This window comes from Sciurus vulgaris (genome assembly GCF_902686455.1).
Source record: "Sciurus vulgaris genome assembly, chromosome: 16".
NCBI classification, from domain to species: Eukaryota; Metazoa; Chordata; class Mammalia; order Rodentia; family Sciuridae; genus Sciurus; species Sciurus vulgaris.
Window position 1 is genome coordinate 46001514 of NC_136477.1, and position 18125 is coordinate 46019638.

At 35.8% G+C, this 18125-nt stretch overlaps 1 protein-coding gene across 10 annotated transcripts in view; it reads left to right on the top strand.

Annotated features, from left to right (window-relative positions):
* The window catches only part of TBC1D5 (TBC1 domain family member 5), a 578936-nt gene that overhangs the window by 449003 nt on the left and 111808 nt on the right, over positions 1 to 18125 (top strand). For all 10 annotated transcript variants that reach the window (XM_079115504.1, XM_079115505.1, XM_079115503.1 and 7 more), the window contains one exon: positions 12122 to 12228. In XM_079115504.1, coding sequence (XP_078971630.1) covers positions 12122 to 12228 — 107 coding nt within the window. The remainder of the gene's footprint in view (positions 1 to 12121; positions 12229 to 18125) is intronic.

Below are 18125 nucleotides of genomic sequence, written 5' to 3' on the forward strand. Positions count from 1 at the left end.
AGATAAAATGATTAGGTTACAAGAAACTTAACCTAATTTGTGGCTTAATCCACTGATATGGATTAAATGGTTGGTAACTATTGGCAGGTAAACTGTGGCTGGAGTAGGTAGGTCTCTAGAGGCATGCTTTGGGGTATATATTTTTTTCCTGATGAGTGTAGTGCAGGTGCACAAGCTCTCTCCCTCCCTGTCTGTCAACCCTCTGCTTCCTTGTTGCTATGTCCTAACTGCTCGCCTCTACAATGCCTTTCTTCCATGGTCTTCTGTCTCCTCTTGGACCTAGAGCTATGAAGTCAGTTGACCATGGACTGAACTTCTGAAGCTTTCCACCAAATTAACCTTTTCTTCTACTTTTTCTTGCCAGGTCTTTTGGTCATAGTGACAGAAAACAAACAAACAAACAAAAAAAAAAAAAAAAAAAAAAAAAAAACACGCAATACAGTGTTCATTCTCCTGTGCTCACTTCCTAGCCATTGGAAATTCTGCACTTGATGCTTGCTTACAGCCTTAAGTATAATATACAGCACCAGCAACACTGTATATTTAAAGAAGTAACTTCTTGAATTGTTCTTTCATTGTTTGATCTCTGATTAAACTATATTCTTTTTAAGGTGTATTAAGCTTGAGCAGTAAGAATAACAATTTTTAAACTTCTTTGAACCAAAAGAATGTGCCACTCTGAATATGAAATTGTCCTCTTTCCTGAAATTTTTATGGAATTTAAAGATGTCATATTATTCTGTACAAAATCTACAGAGAAATAAGGACTTGCTCAACACTTACCAAGTGTTTACTAAAGAACAGGTCTTGGGTTTCAAGGTTTTAATGATTGGTGGTGCTACAAGAGGCAGTTGTCACAAAAGCAACCAGGAGGGAAAACCCAGAAGAACAAAATCCTACAAGGGTCTTAATTCTAGAATAAAAATCAGTTTTTGTGGAAGAAAGGACTATGCTTTATACTTGGGTCCAAGACAGCTAAATAAAAGATTTTTGCTTTTATTTATGACTTATTTTCTATTCTCCCCCACCTGGTTTTCTAGTCTTTTTAAAGTCCCATTTTTGTATATTGTCATTTTATATTAGGAACGTCAAAATAGTAAAGATCTTTAAATAGTTGAAGATATTTCTAGTGTTAATTCTGGTAGAAATTGTTGTTTTTGGTCTATATTAGCTCTCAACCTTTTTTTTTTTTAACAGAGAATTGAAACCAGTGGTACTTTACCACCAAACTATGTTCCCAGTCTTTTTACTTCTTATTTTGAGACAGAGTCTCATTAAGTTGCTGAGACTGACCTCAAACTTGTGATCCTCCTGCCTCTGTCTCCCAAGTCACTGGTAATACAGGCTTGGGCCACCATACCCAGCTCCACAAATACTTTTTTCAGAGCCTACAATGGTCATTGAATGTGTTTGTGTGCCAGATATCTTACAAAGTACTTACTCATTGGCATTGTTTTCAGTGAATTACAGTGGATTATGAGAAAACCTGAAGGTTTTCTTTTTCATTAGCTAAAATTATTTTTAATCTAATCGTTCTACATTTAAAAATTTATAGCTAAACCTAAGAATTTATGCCTGTTTCTAAATATTGGCTACGCTTGGCCTTTATGTACTGAGGACCTCTTTTGTTTATTTAACTTCTGTGACTCAAAACATAGTTGGTGTTCAGAGACCATCTGCATTGTGTGTGTCTTCACTTGTGTGAGCAGATCCTCGTCTTGTGATTCTCCTAGGAATGCAGCAATGAAAGGCAAAGCTTTCAGTTATATAGATTTAATTTACATTTATCCCTCTTTCTGTCCTCTGGGAGCCCTGTGCCCTTGGCCATGTTTGTATCCACTCTATACTACCATGTCCTCATGTGTGGTAGAGGGTTGATGATAATGCTTTTGTCAGTGGAGATTAGTAGGACTTGTGAGAAGTTTGTAAAATAAATGGCAAGTCACCAGACATACTATGGTTACTTAGAAAGTGATAGCTTTTATTATTTTTTAATTCTGAAGAAATTAAAGGAGGTACACATTTAGTTTGATGTTTTGTGGTAGTTGTTCTCAATTTGTTTTGTTACATTGAGAAAATAAATCTCCATATGAAATTAAATAATTCAGAAAATATTTGTAAATGTTATAATTGTAAGTATAGTAGGTCGAGTTATTTATGTGTTATGGATTCATTTTGCTTTGAATTTTCTCAAAACAACCACATTCTCTATTTTCCTTTGTTTTTACTGGGTAAAGCTATATAAACCAACTCTCTTCAACTACTTCATAGTAGTTGTAAAGCATTTAAAGTGGAAAAAGAGAAGTCAGCTCTGCTTCCATATGGAGGCAGTACTATTCATCAAAGAGGAATTCAGTGAGTAGGGAAATGCATTGCCTGGCATCTCTGTTGCCCTTAGAGAAACCCTGTAGATAGAGAAAGCATTTCTGTCTTTTCAACCAAAAATGAGTGGCAGAGAGAGAAACTTTTCAGTAAACAAAGCATTTCTTTAGAAATAGCAAAAGATTGCAATTTGGAGTATGCATGGTGTGGCAGACCAAAAGTTACAAACAAGTGGGTTAAGACAAGGGGAAAGTTTAAAAAGCAAAAGGAGGAGTCCACATAAGCCATTTTAAAATGAGGCTCATTAGTTAAGGAAGATTTGTCCCAGACAGTGACACTTGTTCTTTGGTAGTATTGACTGTTGCTTGGAGAAGGTCTTTATAGAAGTGACTTAACTGGAAAGTTCTGATCAGGAAAGCCCTTTATGGCAGTTCCTGTTGCACTCGAGAAGGCCCTTCTTTTGCGGTCTCCTAGCTTCACGTTACTAGTTTGACAAGAGTGAGCTCATGTTAGTACTGACAGCTTTCATAGTCCCTGTTTTACAAATGGGAAAAATAAAGTTTGAGTGAGGATGAACAACTCACCTAAAACATTTAATAAGTAGCTGGGGGGCGATCCAAGATGGCGGGCTCGAGGGTGACTGCATCTCCAGTTGCTCCAGAACCCACGATTCAAGAAGGGGAGGCATTGAGAGACTCGGACTAAAATAGAACCACGGGGTGAGTCTCCCCCACCCGGTGAAGTTCGGCCCAGGTGGCAGGCCCAGATTCGGGCAGCTTATTAGAGGAGGGCAGGGCAGCTAGAGTCTCCCCCAGGCAGCCCTGAGCACTCCGGCGGTGGGCTCCTCCCCCAGGGCCAGATTCTCCAGCTTCTCGGAGCAGGCCCCCAGTGAGAGCCTTTCTGCACAGAACCAGCTCCAAGTCCCTGAGCCAGCGTGCGGCGAGCTCCGGCCCACCAGCAGGTTGCTTCAGAGACCAGGACAGGGCAGCCAGGGACTTCCTCAAGCAGCCTGGCTGCTTCCAGCGGGAAGCTCTACACAGAGCCAGCTATAAGTCCCCAAGCCAGTGGAGACCTCCCACCCACATGCAGCCTCTGGGACCAGGGCAGGGCACCAGAGACCTCTCCAGGTCTCTCTCCCTGGAACCAGTAGCAGGCGAGGGGCAGCTTTCTTCAGAAGCACTGCATTATCAAGTTACTCCAAGACTTCAGGCTACTGAAGGCTGGTAGGTGATACACTGGAAATCTACAGGGACACTATAAGCCAATAGAGAAAATCTGCAATATCACAGAGTTCCACTGACATCTGACCAATATGAGAAAACAAGGGAAGAAAATGTCCCAAACAAACCTAGATACTATATCAATAAAACCCAATGACAGCAAAGCAGAATAAATGTCAGAAAGGGAGTTCAGAATGTACGTAATTAAAACAATCAGGGAAGCAAACCAGGAGATGAAAGAGCAAATGCAGGCATCGCACCAATCAACAGTTAAAAGAGCAAATACGGGAAGCAAGAGATCATTTCAATAAAGAGTTAGAGATACTGAAAAAAAAACCAAACAGAAAGCCTTGAAATGAAGGAAACAATAAACCAAGTTAAAAACTCCATAGAAAGCATAACCAATAGGATAGAACACCTGGAAGACAGAACCACAGATATTGAAGAAAAAATATTTAATCTTGAAAACAAAGTTGAACAAACAGAGAAGATGGTAAGAAATCATGAACAGAATCTACAAGAATTATGGGGTATCATGAAAAGGCCAAATTTAAGAATTATTGGGATTGAGGAAGACGTAGAGAAATAAACCAAAGGAATGAACAATCTATTAAATGAAATAATATCAGAAAATTTCCCAAATCTGAAGAATGAAATGGAAAACCAAGTACAAGAGGCTTATAGGACTCCAAATATACAAAATTACAACAGACCCACACCAAGGCACATTATTATGAAAATACCTAACATACAAAATAAAGACAAAATTTTAAAGGCCGCAAGAAAAACGATCAAATTACATTCAGGGAGAATCCAATAAGAATATCAGCAGATTCCAGACCCTAAAAGCTAGAAGGGCCTGGAACAACATTTACCAAGCCCTGAAAGAAAACAGATGCCAATCAAGAATCTTATACCCAGCAAAACTTACTTTCAGATTTGACGATGAAATAAGATCCTTCCATGATAAGCAAAAGCTAAAGGAATTTACAAAAAGAAAGCCGGCATTACAGAACATTCTCAGCAAAATATTCCATGAGGAAGAGATGAAAAACAATGATGCAAATCAGCAACAGGAGGAACTAGCCTAAAGGAATAGCCAAATAAAGGAGAAACCAAATGATGTCAAAAACAAAAATGAGTCAAATGACTGGGAATACAAATCATATCACAATAATAACCCTGAATGTTAATGGCCTGAACTCATCAATCAAAAGACATAGACTGGCAGATTGGATTAAAAAGAAAAATCCAACAATGTGCTGCCTGCAAGAGACTCATCTCATAGGAAGAGATACCCACAGACTGAAGGTGAAAGGATGGGAAAAAACATACCATGCACACGGACAAAGCAAAAAAGCTGGAGTATCCATCCTCATTTCAGATAATGTGGACTTCAAGCCAAAACTAGTCAGAAGGGATAAAGAAGGACATTACATACTGCTTAAGGGAAGCATAAATCAGCAAGACATAACAATCATGAACATCTATGCCCCAAACATTGGCTCATCCATGTACATCAAACAAATGCTTCTTAATTCCAGAAATCAGATAGACCACAACACAATAATACTAGGCAATTTTAACACACCTCTCTCACCGCTGGATATATCATCCAAACAAAAATTGAATAAAGAAACCATAGATCTCAATAACACAATCAACAATTAAGACTTAACCGACATATATAGAATATACCATCCAACAAAGAACGAATACACTTTCTTCTCAGCAGCATACGGATCCCTCTCTAAAATAGACAATGTTTTATGCCACAAAGCTACTGTTAGCAAATACAGGAAGATAGAGATACTACCCTGTACTCTATCAGATCATAATGGATTGAAATTAGAAATAAATGACAGAATAAAAAACAGAAACTTCTCCAATACCTGGAGATTAAATAATACACTATTATATGATGAATGGATAACAGAAGACATCAGGAGGGAAATAAAAAAATTCTTAGAAGTAAACGAGAACAAAGACACATCATATCAAAATCTCTGGGACACTATGAAAGCAGTACTTAGAGGAAGATTTATTTCATGGGGCGCATTCAACAAAAGAAGTAGAAATCAACAAATAAACGATTTAACACTACAGCTCAAAGCCCTAGAAAAAGAAGAGCACACCAACACCAAAAGTAGTAGAAGACAGGAAATAGTTAAAATCAGACCCAAAGTCAACGGAATTGAAACAAAAGAAACAATTGGAAAAATTAACAAAATAAATAGTTGGTTCTTTGAAAAAATAAACAAAATTGATAAACCCTTAGCCACACTAACAAAGAGAAAGAGGGAGAAAACTCAAATGAATAAAATTCGGAATGAACAAGGAAATATCACAAAAGACACGAGTGAAATACAAAACATAATTAGAAGCTATTTTGAAAATCTATACTCCAACAAAACAGAAAACCTCGAAGACATCAACAAGTTTCTAGAGACATGAATTACCTAAACTGAACGAGGAGGACATACACAACTTAAATAAATCAATTTCAAGCAATGAAATAGAAGAGGTCATCAAAAGTCTACCAACAAAGAAAAGTCCGGGACCAGATGGGTTCTCAGCCGAGTTCTACAAAACCTTTAAAGAAGAGCTCATTCCAGTACTTCTCAAAATATTCCATAAAATAGAAGAGGAGGGAACCCTCCCAAACTCATTCTACGAAGCCAGTATCACCCTGATACCTAAACCAGACAGAGACACATTGAGGAAAGAAAATTTCAGACCAATATCCTTAATGAACATTGACGCAAAAATTCTCAACAAAATTTTAGCAAATCGCATACAAAAATATATTAAAAAGATAGTGCACCACAAACAAGTGGGTTTTATCCCAGGGATGCAAGGTTGGTTCAACATCTGGAAATCAATAAATGTAATTCACCATATCAACAGACTAAAAGTTAAGAATCACATGATTATTTCAGTAGATAGAGAAAAAGCATTCGATGAAATACAGCATCCCTTCATGCTCAAAACACTAGAAAAAATTGGGGTAGTGGGAACATTCCTTAACATTGTAAAGGGCATCTACGCTAAGCCCATGGCCAGTATCATTCTAAATAGTGAAAAACTGAAAGCATTCCCCCTAAAAACTGGAACAAGGCAGAGATGCCCTCTTTCACCACTTCTATTCAACATCATTCTTGAGACTCTAGCCAGAGCAATTAGACAAACCAAAGAAATTGAAGGAATACGAATTGGAAAAGAAGAACTCAAACTATCCCTGTTCGCTGATGACATGATGATATATTTAGAGGAACCCAGAAATTCCACCAGAAAACTCTTAGAACTCAGAAGTGAATTCAGTAAAGTAGCAGGTTACAAGATCAATGCTCATAAATCCAATTTTTATACATAAGTGATGAATCTTCAGAAAGAGAAATTAGGAAAACTACCCCATTCACAATAGCCTCGAAAAAAATAAAATAATTGGGATTCAGTCTCACAAAAGAGGTGAAAGACCTCTACAATGAGAACTACAGAACACTGAAGAAAGAAATTAAAGGAAACCTTAGAAGATGGAAAGATCTCCCATGTTCTTGGATAGGCAGAATTAATATTGTCAAAATGGCCATACTACCAAAAGTGCTATACAGATTCAATGCAATTCCCATTAAAATCCCAATGACGTACCTTACAGAAAGAGAGCAAGCAATTATGAAATTCATCTGGAAGAATAAGAAACTCAGAATAGCTAAAGCAATCCTCAGTAGAAAGAGCGAAGCAGGGGGTATCACAATACCAGATCTTCAACTCTATTACAAAGCAATAGTAACAAAAACGCTATGGTATTGGTACCAAAATAGACAGGTAGATCAATGGTACAGAATAGAGGACATGGACACAAACCCAAATAAATACAATTTTCTCACACTAGACAAAGGTGCCAAAAGTATGCAATGGAGAAAAGATAGCCTCTTCAACAGATGGTGCTGGGAAGACTGGAAAACCATATGCAACAGAATGAAATTAAACCCCTATCTCTCACCCTGCACAAAACTCAACTCAAAATGGATCAAGGACCCTGGAATCAGACCAGAGACCCTGCATCTTATAGAAGAAAAAGTAGGTCCAAACCTTCAACTTGTTGGCTTAGGATCAGACTTCCTTAACAGGACTCCCATAGCCCAAGAAATAAAAGCAAGAATCAACAACTGGGATGGATTCAAACTAAAAAGCTTTCTCTCAGCAAAGGAAACTATCAGTAATGTGAAGAGAGAGCCTACAGAGTGGGAGAATATCTTTGCCAATCATACTTCAGATAGAGCACTAATCTCCAGAATCTATAAAGAACTCAAAAAACTCTACACCAAGAATACAAATAATCCAATCAACAAATGGGCTAAGGAAATGAACAGACACTTCACAAGAAGATGTACAAGCAATCAACAGATATATGAAAAAATGTTCAACATCTCTAGTAATAAGAGAAATGCAAATCAAAACCACCCTCAGATTTCATCTCACCCCAATTAGAATGGCGATTATCAAGAATATAAGCAGCAATAGGTGTTGGCGAGAATGTGGGGAAAAAGGTACACTCATACATTGCTGGTGGGGTTGCAAATGAGTGCAGCCACTCTGGAAAGCAGTATGGAGATTCCTCAGAAAGCTTGGAATGGAACCACCATTTGACCCAGCTATCCCACTCCTTGGCCTATACCCAAAGGACTTAAAATCAGCATACTACAGAGATACAGCCACATCAATGTTCATAGCTGCTCAATTCACCATAGCCAGATTGTGGAACCAACCTAAATGCCCTTCAGTTGATGAATGGATAAAGAAACTGTGGCATATATATACAATGGAATATTACTCTGCCATGAAGAATGATAAAATTATGGCATTTGCACGCAAATGGATGAAATTGGAGAATATCATGCTAAGTGAGATAAGCCAATCTCAAAAAACTAAAGGACGAATGATCTCGCTGATAAGTGGATGAGGACATATAATGGGAGGTAGGAGGGGTTAGCATTAGGGTTAGGGTTAGGTTTAGTGTTAGGGATAAGGAGGGTGGTAAGAATGGAGGAAGAAAGGACTGTATAGAGGGAAAAAAAGGGTGGAAGGAAGGGAAAAAAAAAACAATGAATCAAGCAACATTGCCCTATGTAAATTTATGATTTTTAATTTAAAAAAAGCACCAAAAAAAAATAATAAGTAGCTGGGCCAACATTCTAATCCAGATCTTCTGATTCCAAATACTGTATATTTTCCCAGGTACCTTCACCTTTATTTTTACCTTCCCTACATCAGCTCCTCTGAGTGTGGTTCAGGATTTTGGTTTTAAAGCATAAACTTCTCATTTCACATGTAAGAAGATCCCAAAACTCAGGATTTTTTAAACCTTTCACTTTTTTTTCCTGCCATGTTACTACACTTCTCTGATAGAATAAACATTGGAGAAGGAATAGTATTACAGACTAACTTTTCATAGTCAACAAAAATTTAATATGAAGAGAAAAACTGAGTTCTTATTCTATCATATCTGTGCTTTTTTTATTTTTAAACCACCTCATATAATTATTACCTACTCTAAATTGGGCATAGTTATTCAAAAAAGCATACTTATATAATTGCAAATTCTTTGTGTTAGTCAGCTTTTTGTTTCTGTGACCCAAATACCCAACATAAACAACTTAAAGAAGGAGAAATTTATTTTGGCTCGTGGTTTCAGAGATTTCAATCCATGGTCATTCAGCTCTGTTGCTGTGGGCCTGAGGTGAAGTAGAACATGAAGGCAGAAGGACTTGGTAGGGGAAAGCCATCCAGTTTATGGGAGCTGGGAAGCAGAGAGAGGAAAGAAAGGGACCTGGGTCATTATCAGCCTTTCTGGGTCATACCCCTCTTGTGTCCTATTTCCCCCAAATAGTACCACCTCACAGGACTACATGCAGGATAAATTCACTGATGTTAGAATCTTCATGATCCAACTACTTTCCAAAATGCCCACCTCTGTACATTACTGTTTGAGGGACCAAGCCTTCAAGTAGATGAGCCTTTGGGGGACATTCCAGATCCAAACCATAATACTATTAAAATACAGATTTTCAGTAGTAAATTGGAGATAGCATCACCTGAAGGCAGGGGACTCACTATTTACTATTATTCCTTAGTGCACATCCAGCATAGTCTTTGACTATCTAGCATTTGATAGATGTTTAGTAAATGTTCATTGCATGCAATGACTAGATGACTAGATAAATGAAATGAAAAGAGGGAGAGAAGGAGGACAAATACTAGTTCCTTTATTTGTTCTGCCATTAAAATATTAATACAATATTTTGCTTACCTTATATATTTTGAAACCTCTGATAGCTTCAAAAGTTGCAGTGAAATAGGATCATTGTTCTGGTCCCTCCCAAATAAATGGTATCTATATTAAGCTATTCTGGACATTGGGTTGTACTGACTTTCTAGGTTATTTAAGTCTACTACACAAGAGTAATAATATGGACTTGACTGTTGACATTTGCATCTGTTTTGACATTTGATTTTCAAAGCAATGTCCTTTCCAGAGTTTTATATTTTATGCAGTATAAACCCTGAAGTTAGGCCTCTGTATTTCAAATCCTTCTCCATCAAGGAATCGCTGTGCTCTTTGAGTAAGTGGCTTGACCTTTCCAAGTATCAATTTTTACATATGTCAAATAGGGATTAATGTATTCCCTTATATAATGTTGTCATAGAAATTAAATGAAAAGGTATAAAGTTCTTAGTTTGGGTCCTGTTCCCAGAAGCCTTGAGAAATTCACTGTCATCTTGTGGAAGTATTAGTAATAGCTGCTGATATTATATTTCTGCCCTTCTGTACTTTTATATTTAGAGCATAGACTTCTTTTTTATTTCCACATCCTCTCAGCATAGGCCTTGTCATGAAGTTGGTACTCAACAAATAATTATTGGATTTCATGAAGTAGACAATTTTTTAAAAATCTGGAAGTTGTTTTCCAGAGTACTAAACTTAAGCTCACAGACAGTAGCCAAACAGTTTTGAACAGGTCCTTTAAGTCATTTCCATTGATTAACCATTTTGGGCAACTTAATGAAATGTTCAAATGGGGCCCTGGGATTCAGACCCACATCTTTGAGCACTGAGCTTAAAACCCTTTTCACAGAATTCTTTTTCCTCTCATGCAAAATATATTAGAATTCTTCCTCGGTCAGTTACTAATGCATATTATCATTTTTGCATTTGGTAAAATAACTTCTTGAGTTGTAAGATGTGTTGATTATCTAAGCTTATTTACTTGTTAGATCTCAAAGAGAATTGTACATGAAAACATACTATTCTATTTTCATTCTCCTTTTTAACTGCTAGAGAAAAAAGAACAACAGGTAACTATAAATATGGAAAAGTGAACAAATAAGCAGAGTCTGAACAGATATAGAAAGGGCAGATGAGTGCTTTACAAATGAAAGCAGATGTATGAAGTTATAAGCTGTCACATCAACAACAGAAATGAAGATGATACAGTGGTTCCTTACATAGGTTCTGATTATTTATTTTGCCCACTCCTGTCTTCTTTCCCCATAGCTCATGGGACAGGGGAGGAAGAAGAAGCTATAGCAAGAGATGGCTTTTCCAACAGCAACAAAAAAAAAGAATCTAAGAATCAAGTATATTGCTGATTAGAAATAATTGTTTTTTATTTGCATTATTTCTATTGAATCAGTTATTTTCCTATGGAATACTTTTCAAGTAACAGGTTCATAAAAAAGATTCAGTTACAACTATAGGAAGTAATTGTAAAATTGTTCTCAATCAATGCTATGGAGGCAGGCAGTGTAGCTCACAAAACAAGTATAGTTAACGGGCCCAACTCTGACAGCAGTGGCAGATAGATTGCCAAGAAGTAGTTTACATAGACCTGCCTGAAAATATTTGCTTAATAATTGCACCAACAATTAGGTTGATTTGAAAAAAATTAAATGACAGTCTACAGAACACAATTAGACTCATCTATGAAGATTTTGACATTTTTTTTCTCCCATGAAGTGCTGCATAGTCTTCCTGCATTTCATTTTGCCTTTAGAAAAACAGAGAAATTATTTTTAATTTTAAATTTTATAATATTTATATAAAAGAGTATCTATCATGTAAATTATCAAAAATAACAATCAAGGCAAATATTATTTTGTGAGAATTTTTAACTGGCTCTTCCTCACTTGGAAGGATTTTGTTACTAACTTCTAAGCAGAAAACATTCAAAAGCAAAAAAGACATTCAAGCACAGTCCTGTAAATGGTAATAAATATGCAGGTTTCTAAGAATTTATTTATATTGCAAACACCCACATCATCGTGTCTGATGCTTTTCCTCCCAGCACCCCCTGAGAGTGAGTGCTAGTGTATTAGATTGCAGCTAACAATGCAGTGTGCTGCTTCAATGTCCATTTGGTAAGGATCTCTTCTCTGTACTTCCTTTTGTCAAATCAGTTGAATTATCAGTTTGTTTTCTTTGGCTCTAAATTGTTATGTTTTATATTTTCAGTAATACAAAAGATCTCAAACAATATTGTATCTGAATTCTCCTTTTTTTTTTTTTTCTTTTTATTTAGTGATCTCTAGTAACTACCAGACCTGTCTTGGCCTTCTGATGCATTACCCACTCATCGGAGATGTGCACTCACTGATTCTTAAGGCTCTGTTCCTTAGAGACCCAAAGGTAAGTTTTCCCAGTAAGATATGCACGATTTTGAGTTGAGTGAAAAATAGGCTTCTCTGTTTATGATTTAAAAATTCCCAGTAACAGATAAATTGCCTACTAACAGAATTTGTCAAAAAGTTGTAGGCCAAAACTCACATTCCTCAATGGCCAGCAATTTAGCAAGCAAATTGATACTGCAATTTGGAATCAGAACACACATCTCTTGTACCTCCTAAAATTGTTCTGCCCATTTCCCTTCTCTATCATTCAAGGAAATAGTTGAGCAACTACCTCTCCTTGTAGCCAAACTTCATTATCCTTGGTGCCCCTCACTGCGGATGACTTTTATTCAAATAGCACCTCAAGGTCCATCTGAAAATCAGACAGATCTGTTAAAAGGACAAGGTCTGTAAGAATTAATGACATAATGGAACACTGAATCATTTCATGCTGTGAGTATGTATTTCTTACTTTGTGGATTAAGAGTAACCTAATAAAGATTTAAATAGACTTTAACACTGATTTCTCTATTTGAATGTAAAGCAGTTCATCAAAATTTTCTTTACACTTCGGAGAAGAAGTGTGCTCTTTTACAACTAATGTTATATTTCTTGAAAATAAGAACATTAAATGATCTAAAAAAATCTGTGAATCCTTACTACTTTTGAGCCAAACAAAAATATTGGATGCAGTATAAGAGAGAAAGCTTCATTCTGCGTCTGAGAACGCCAGGCGCTGGATGGTAGTCCCAGCCTTTGGCTCTTTGGCAGCCCTCCCACCACTCATGCTGGCAGCTGTCGGACTGTCTCTGTGTCAGTCAGTCTGTCTGTGGATTCCACTGCCAAAGCTCTGTCTGATCAATGTGGGCCTTCAGATTTATTATAAATCTTGATTCTAAAGGATTTCTGCCCTTTCCTTGGTTGTTGACTTCAACCTATGCATATTTCCTCTGTTTATTCTTTGACTGACTTAATTTTTTTTTCTTTATACTTGTATCAGTTTTCTGTAGAAATAAGAACTTTTATGTAATTTCTGTTACACCTAGTATTTCACTAAGCTTCAGAAATCTATGATTTCTCTGAAACATAAGGAATCGTATTTTTTTTTCTGGTAAGTCTTTAGAGTATGAGTATGAAAATCTAAAGTTCTTTGTTTATATTTTTATATACATATGTATATGTAAGTTGTGGGAGTGTAGACTTTTTTACCAAAAAAAAAAACAAACAAAAAAAAAAAAACAAGATGATGCAATATCTTTAAAAGAGGAATAGGACGAGGTTGCTGGTCAATTCAGTGTGAATTTTGATCTACAAATTCTTTCAGCTCAAAATTGGAAATTTTGAGAAAATTTTCATGGAAAAAAAATGCTAAAAGAGCAATTTGAATTCCCTACTTAATGTGATTTGTTTGGTGTAATTAAAGGAAGAAATGAATATTTTGTCAAAAAACCTATGAATCTTGATAATTTTTTCCTAGCTAAAATATGGTTGATCTTCTTATGAATCTCATATAATTTCCAAATTCTTTATATCCAGTTCATTGGTGTTTATTGATAGAATCTAAGTGCCCTTTCATGTTAGTGTGATTTTTATGGAGTAATTTTATCTCAATCAGTAGTGCCCATAATATAATAGTTTAATGAATAAAATTCTACAGACATTAAAAATATAGGTTCTTTAGAGTTTGAGAGAAAAAAATAATAGCATTATTATCTTAAAAAGGGGGGGGGATTTCCCACCTTTATATTCAAAGTCTTACCAAGTAAAAATATGGTCAAAATATGGATGCAAAATGTGAGACCCTAAACTGATATTTCTGAGACACAAGAAATTGGACAGGATGAAGGAGTCATAATAACAAGGCTCATGAGGACAAGTTCCTGGAATGATAATATCTACAGGAAAAGTAAGAAAGTTGTACATCTTTTAAAGGATTCCTAGCCCATCCAAGTGATTGTTACAGTCGAGTGGTAGTATAGTAAGTATAGATCATTGAAATCACTTAGTAAATTTCAAATGAGAACTCATGACCTTGACACAGGTATTAATGTAAGTCTGTAGAAATCTAGTGTTCTGCAAGGAACCTAAGTTAGGAATTGGGGATCTTGGTCAAGCTGGCTCAGCCACTGACCATCCTCATTATTTTGGAAAACTCATGCTTGCTGAGCCTTTATCATCATTTTTATAATATTTGGAGGTTGAAATGAAGTTGTCTCTGGTAACCCACTCATCCAGAGCATCCTTTCTCTATAAAGAACTTCAGATGAGCTAACAAGATCCAATCCAGTGCTGCAAAGGTGCAAGTGAAAGGGAAAAAAAAAGCAAGTGTGTCTATACTATAGAACTTCACAAATACAATTTTCATTGTAATTGCTCTCAATGGTAGTCATAAAAGAGGCCATTTATGCTGAGGAGAAAAAAAGAGAGGGAAAGTTAATGCTGAGACCCTACCCATATCTTCTAAAAATCCCGACGACTGAGTGCTTTAAATGTTTTCTATTTAATAGCAAGAGTGAAACACTTAAAATACTTACGTCATCCCTGATTCAGGTAGATTAAACACACAAGTCTTAGTGAAGTGAACTCTGGTAGGAAGGTGAGATTTGAGGCATGAAGGAACACTTTTCCATACCCAAGTTTCATGTGATAGTTATGTTGAATGCTGCTGACAGATTTAATAAACTAGAAATAAAGAACTCTGAGCTTTAGTATGTTCATTATCTACCTTCAGAAAAGTACTTCATTCTGTCATTGTACCCAAATCCCTGTGGAGGTTGATCTGTTGAGAATACATTCTATAAGCACAACAATGAGACTCTAATTGTTTTATATTAGAGGTAGGCTTTACTATTAAAATTTCTTATTTGAACAGGCTGAAATAATGGGCCTGTGAACAGTACTAATAGAACCATACTTCTTCATAGTTTTCCATGTGCATTGACATGTTTCATTTGGTCCTTACAACAACCCTGTGAGGTGGCGGAGCAGGTTATCTTGACTCTGTTTCAATAGAGAGGTTAAAGTTACATGCCTGTCTGAAGTACAGAACACGTGTAAGCTTATAAGTTAGCTAAAGTGACTTCCTGATCTTCTACGTACTCTGTGCCTCCCAAGGTTCCTATTATCCATCCTACCTTTTCCATGAAACCATTTCCAGGTTCCTTTAGGATATTTCCTCCTGTTCAAGTTCACACAGCATCTGTGTTTTCTCTCTGTGCATATTTGTTCTACCAATCACTTCTCCTTAGGACTCCTGCTCGGTTTTTAGCACTTAGCTTTGCATGTCCTACATGCGCTTGGTATTAAGAAAATAATGAAAAAATTGAACTCTGCTTCAGATACTGTGCTCCTTTCTAGTAGTATACCACACTGACTCTAATGTAGGCGGACCTCACTTACCCTAGCATATTTCTGGAACCCACATCCATATTCCACAAAAGCCATAGCTTCCATTTTTATCAACATGGTGAATTAGCCCTACAATTTGAACTTAAAAGAGTATCTAGTTCCTTAATTTCCTTTGTGTTAGAATTATCTGGAAATCTGTTATCACCTTAAAATATTATGGGATAAGGAAGACATAACAAAGAATCTAATTAACATACCTCACTTGGGTTATCAGAATTTCAGAACTATAAAGAGCCCTACACAGTCTAATCTTGCATCCTTCTTTGAATGAACTGATTAATCAGAGTGATACTTTAGAAACTTATTGGTCACAGAGCCAGCAGGTGAACCCAGATCTTAGGCCACCTTTTTACACAAGCGCTATTAGTAGCTTCATTGTTTTACAAATAGTGGTATCTTACTTATCTATTTCTCATAAAAATTGTGATAAGCATTTATTTGCAGCTATAGTAAATGAAACTGCCTTGTATATAAAGTGGTTCAAGAACTATTTGAAATTTTTGAATGTGTACTTTCTGACAAGACAATGTCAAATATCTGTTGTAGCATCCTCCACCCTACATGCCATAAGTACAGATTGTGCTTCTCTCTTCAGACCATAATCCTAATTCTCACTTTATTTTCTTTATCATTAGAACTACTGAGCAGATTTCTAGAAACAATCCACTAAATGAAGTTAGAGGAATAGAAGGAGGACAGTCTGAAAAATATGAAGTGATTAAAAAACATTGTTCTAGCTAGTTGTTCAAATTCAAAAAAAAAATTTTAAAACCCAATTAGAAACAAAAGTCATAGAAAATGTGAACATATTGTGTTCCTTAAATAACCAGATGTTCTCTCCTTCCTGAAGGCAGTAAGGGCTAGGAATAAAGGTTTAAAACTATTGTTTTAAGTTAACTGTGAATTTTGCAAATCTGTTTTTACCCTTTAGCAAATAAAATTCTAATACAGAAACAGAAGCAAAGTAATTTTCATTTTTTGGTGCTCTCTTATTTGTATTATGTGTCGAAGTGTTAACCTTACCACGAAGACTTATTACAAATGAAATACAGTACATGGATTACCATTTTAGATTATGCAGTACGAATTTGACAGCCACCATTCGTTTTGAAGATTAGAATATTTAGAAAAAATATTTCTGCTAAGTTTTCAAGCAGCCCTTCTAGCAGGGACTGTTGCTATTCATGGGAGAAAATTACTAGAAATAAGATAATTTCATACTCATACATAGAAACACATTATATAAATATAATATGCAATGTTCCATTACTTGACCAATTCTAATCTTTCTTTTCTTTGAAGTTGTATTAAATTTTTCTTTTTTAAAGTATAAAATGTCTGAAGTTTAAGTTTCAGATTTTTGAATAACTGAATTTTTATTCATTTCATTCCCCAAATAACACCACTAATACATGCAACATTTTTGTCATTCTCTAATAACTTTGGTAAAATACCATGTCAGAATTGAAAAGCAGCAAATACATTCAAACCTACTACCAGTCAGGTGAGATTGTTAGAGAATGTTTCTTTCCAGCAAGGCTGTTTTGTGTAATCTTTTCTGATCTGAGCAGTGAAGAACTGACAAACCACCCAGACTGACTCTTTGAGGAGGATATACTAAATCCACTTATTTACTTTCCCTGGCGTTTCTATTTCTAGTGTGTTTCCAACCAAATTTTTATCATGATTTTATGTTATAGATTGCTTTGTTATTCCTGTCTCTTCATCTTTATTTTCTCCCAGAATGGAGTGTATATTTTTTTAAATGCCATTCTTGGAGAATCGTTTGTTTTTATGTTTATTTTGTTATTGACATGAGAAAAGCTGGTTTTTCTTTGTTTCTGAGCTGTATGAATGTCATTCTTTTGTATCACTAGATAATCACAAAGTGAATGTTTATTACAGTTGATATTATTAATGACTAATCAGGTATGTTTCCACATCCAAACAGAAATAAGACTTATTGACATACATTAGCATTTTTTTAAAAAAACCTAAGTTTTATTTCTGAAAAAATGGTAGCTAAAAATAATAATCTTCAAGGTGTAATATAAAAGTCTTCATTAAGACAGTATTTGAGATTTATTGTCTTCAAACTTTTTAATTTAATTTAGAATCATGTTTTTCAAAACATATTTAGAGTTTCTTTCGGTCATTTAATAATTTTGAATCCATATTATGGCATTATCTCCTGTGAACCAGGTACTGTTTACATCTAAAAAGAGAGATGTGGTCTTTATTATAATAAACAAGAAATGACTCGATGTGTTATGTAGGATGCTAATAAAGTATCATTGTGAAAGTAACAAGTGGGGTTTGAATTTGGGCTCCATGAAGACCTTATTTGTGTAGTTGGTCCAAAGTTTCTCTTTGAGGATATGGCATTTTGGGTGGAAATTAATGGAGGAAAAGGAACCAGCCAGGCAAAGGATAGGGGGGAACAGCAAAGCAAAAGTTCCAAAGTTGAAAAGAGCTTGGGCTATTGGTAGAATTGAATGATTGGACCTG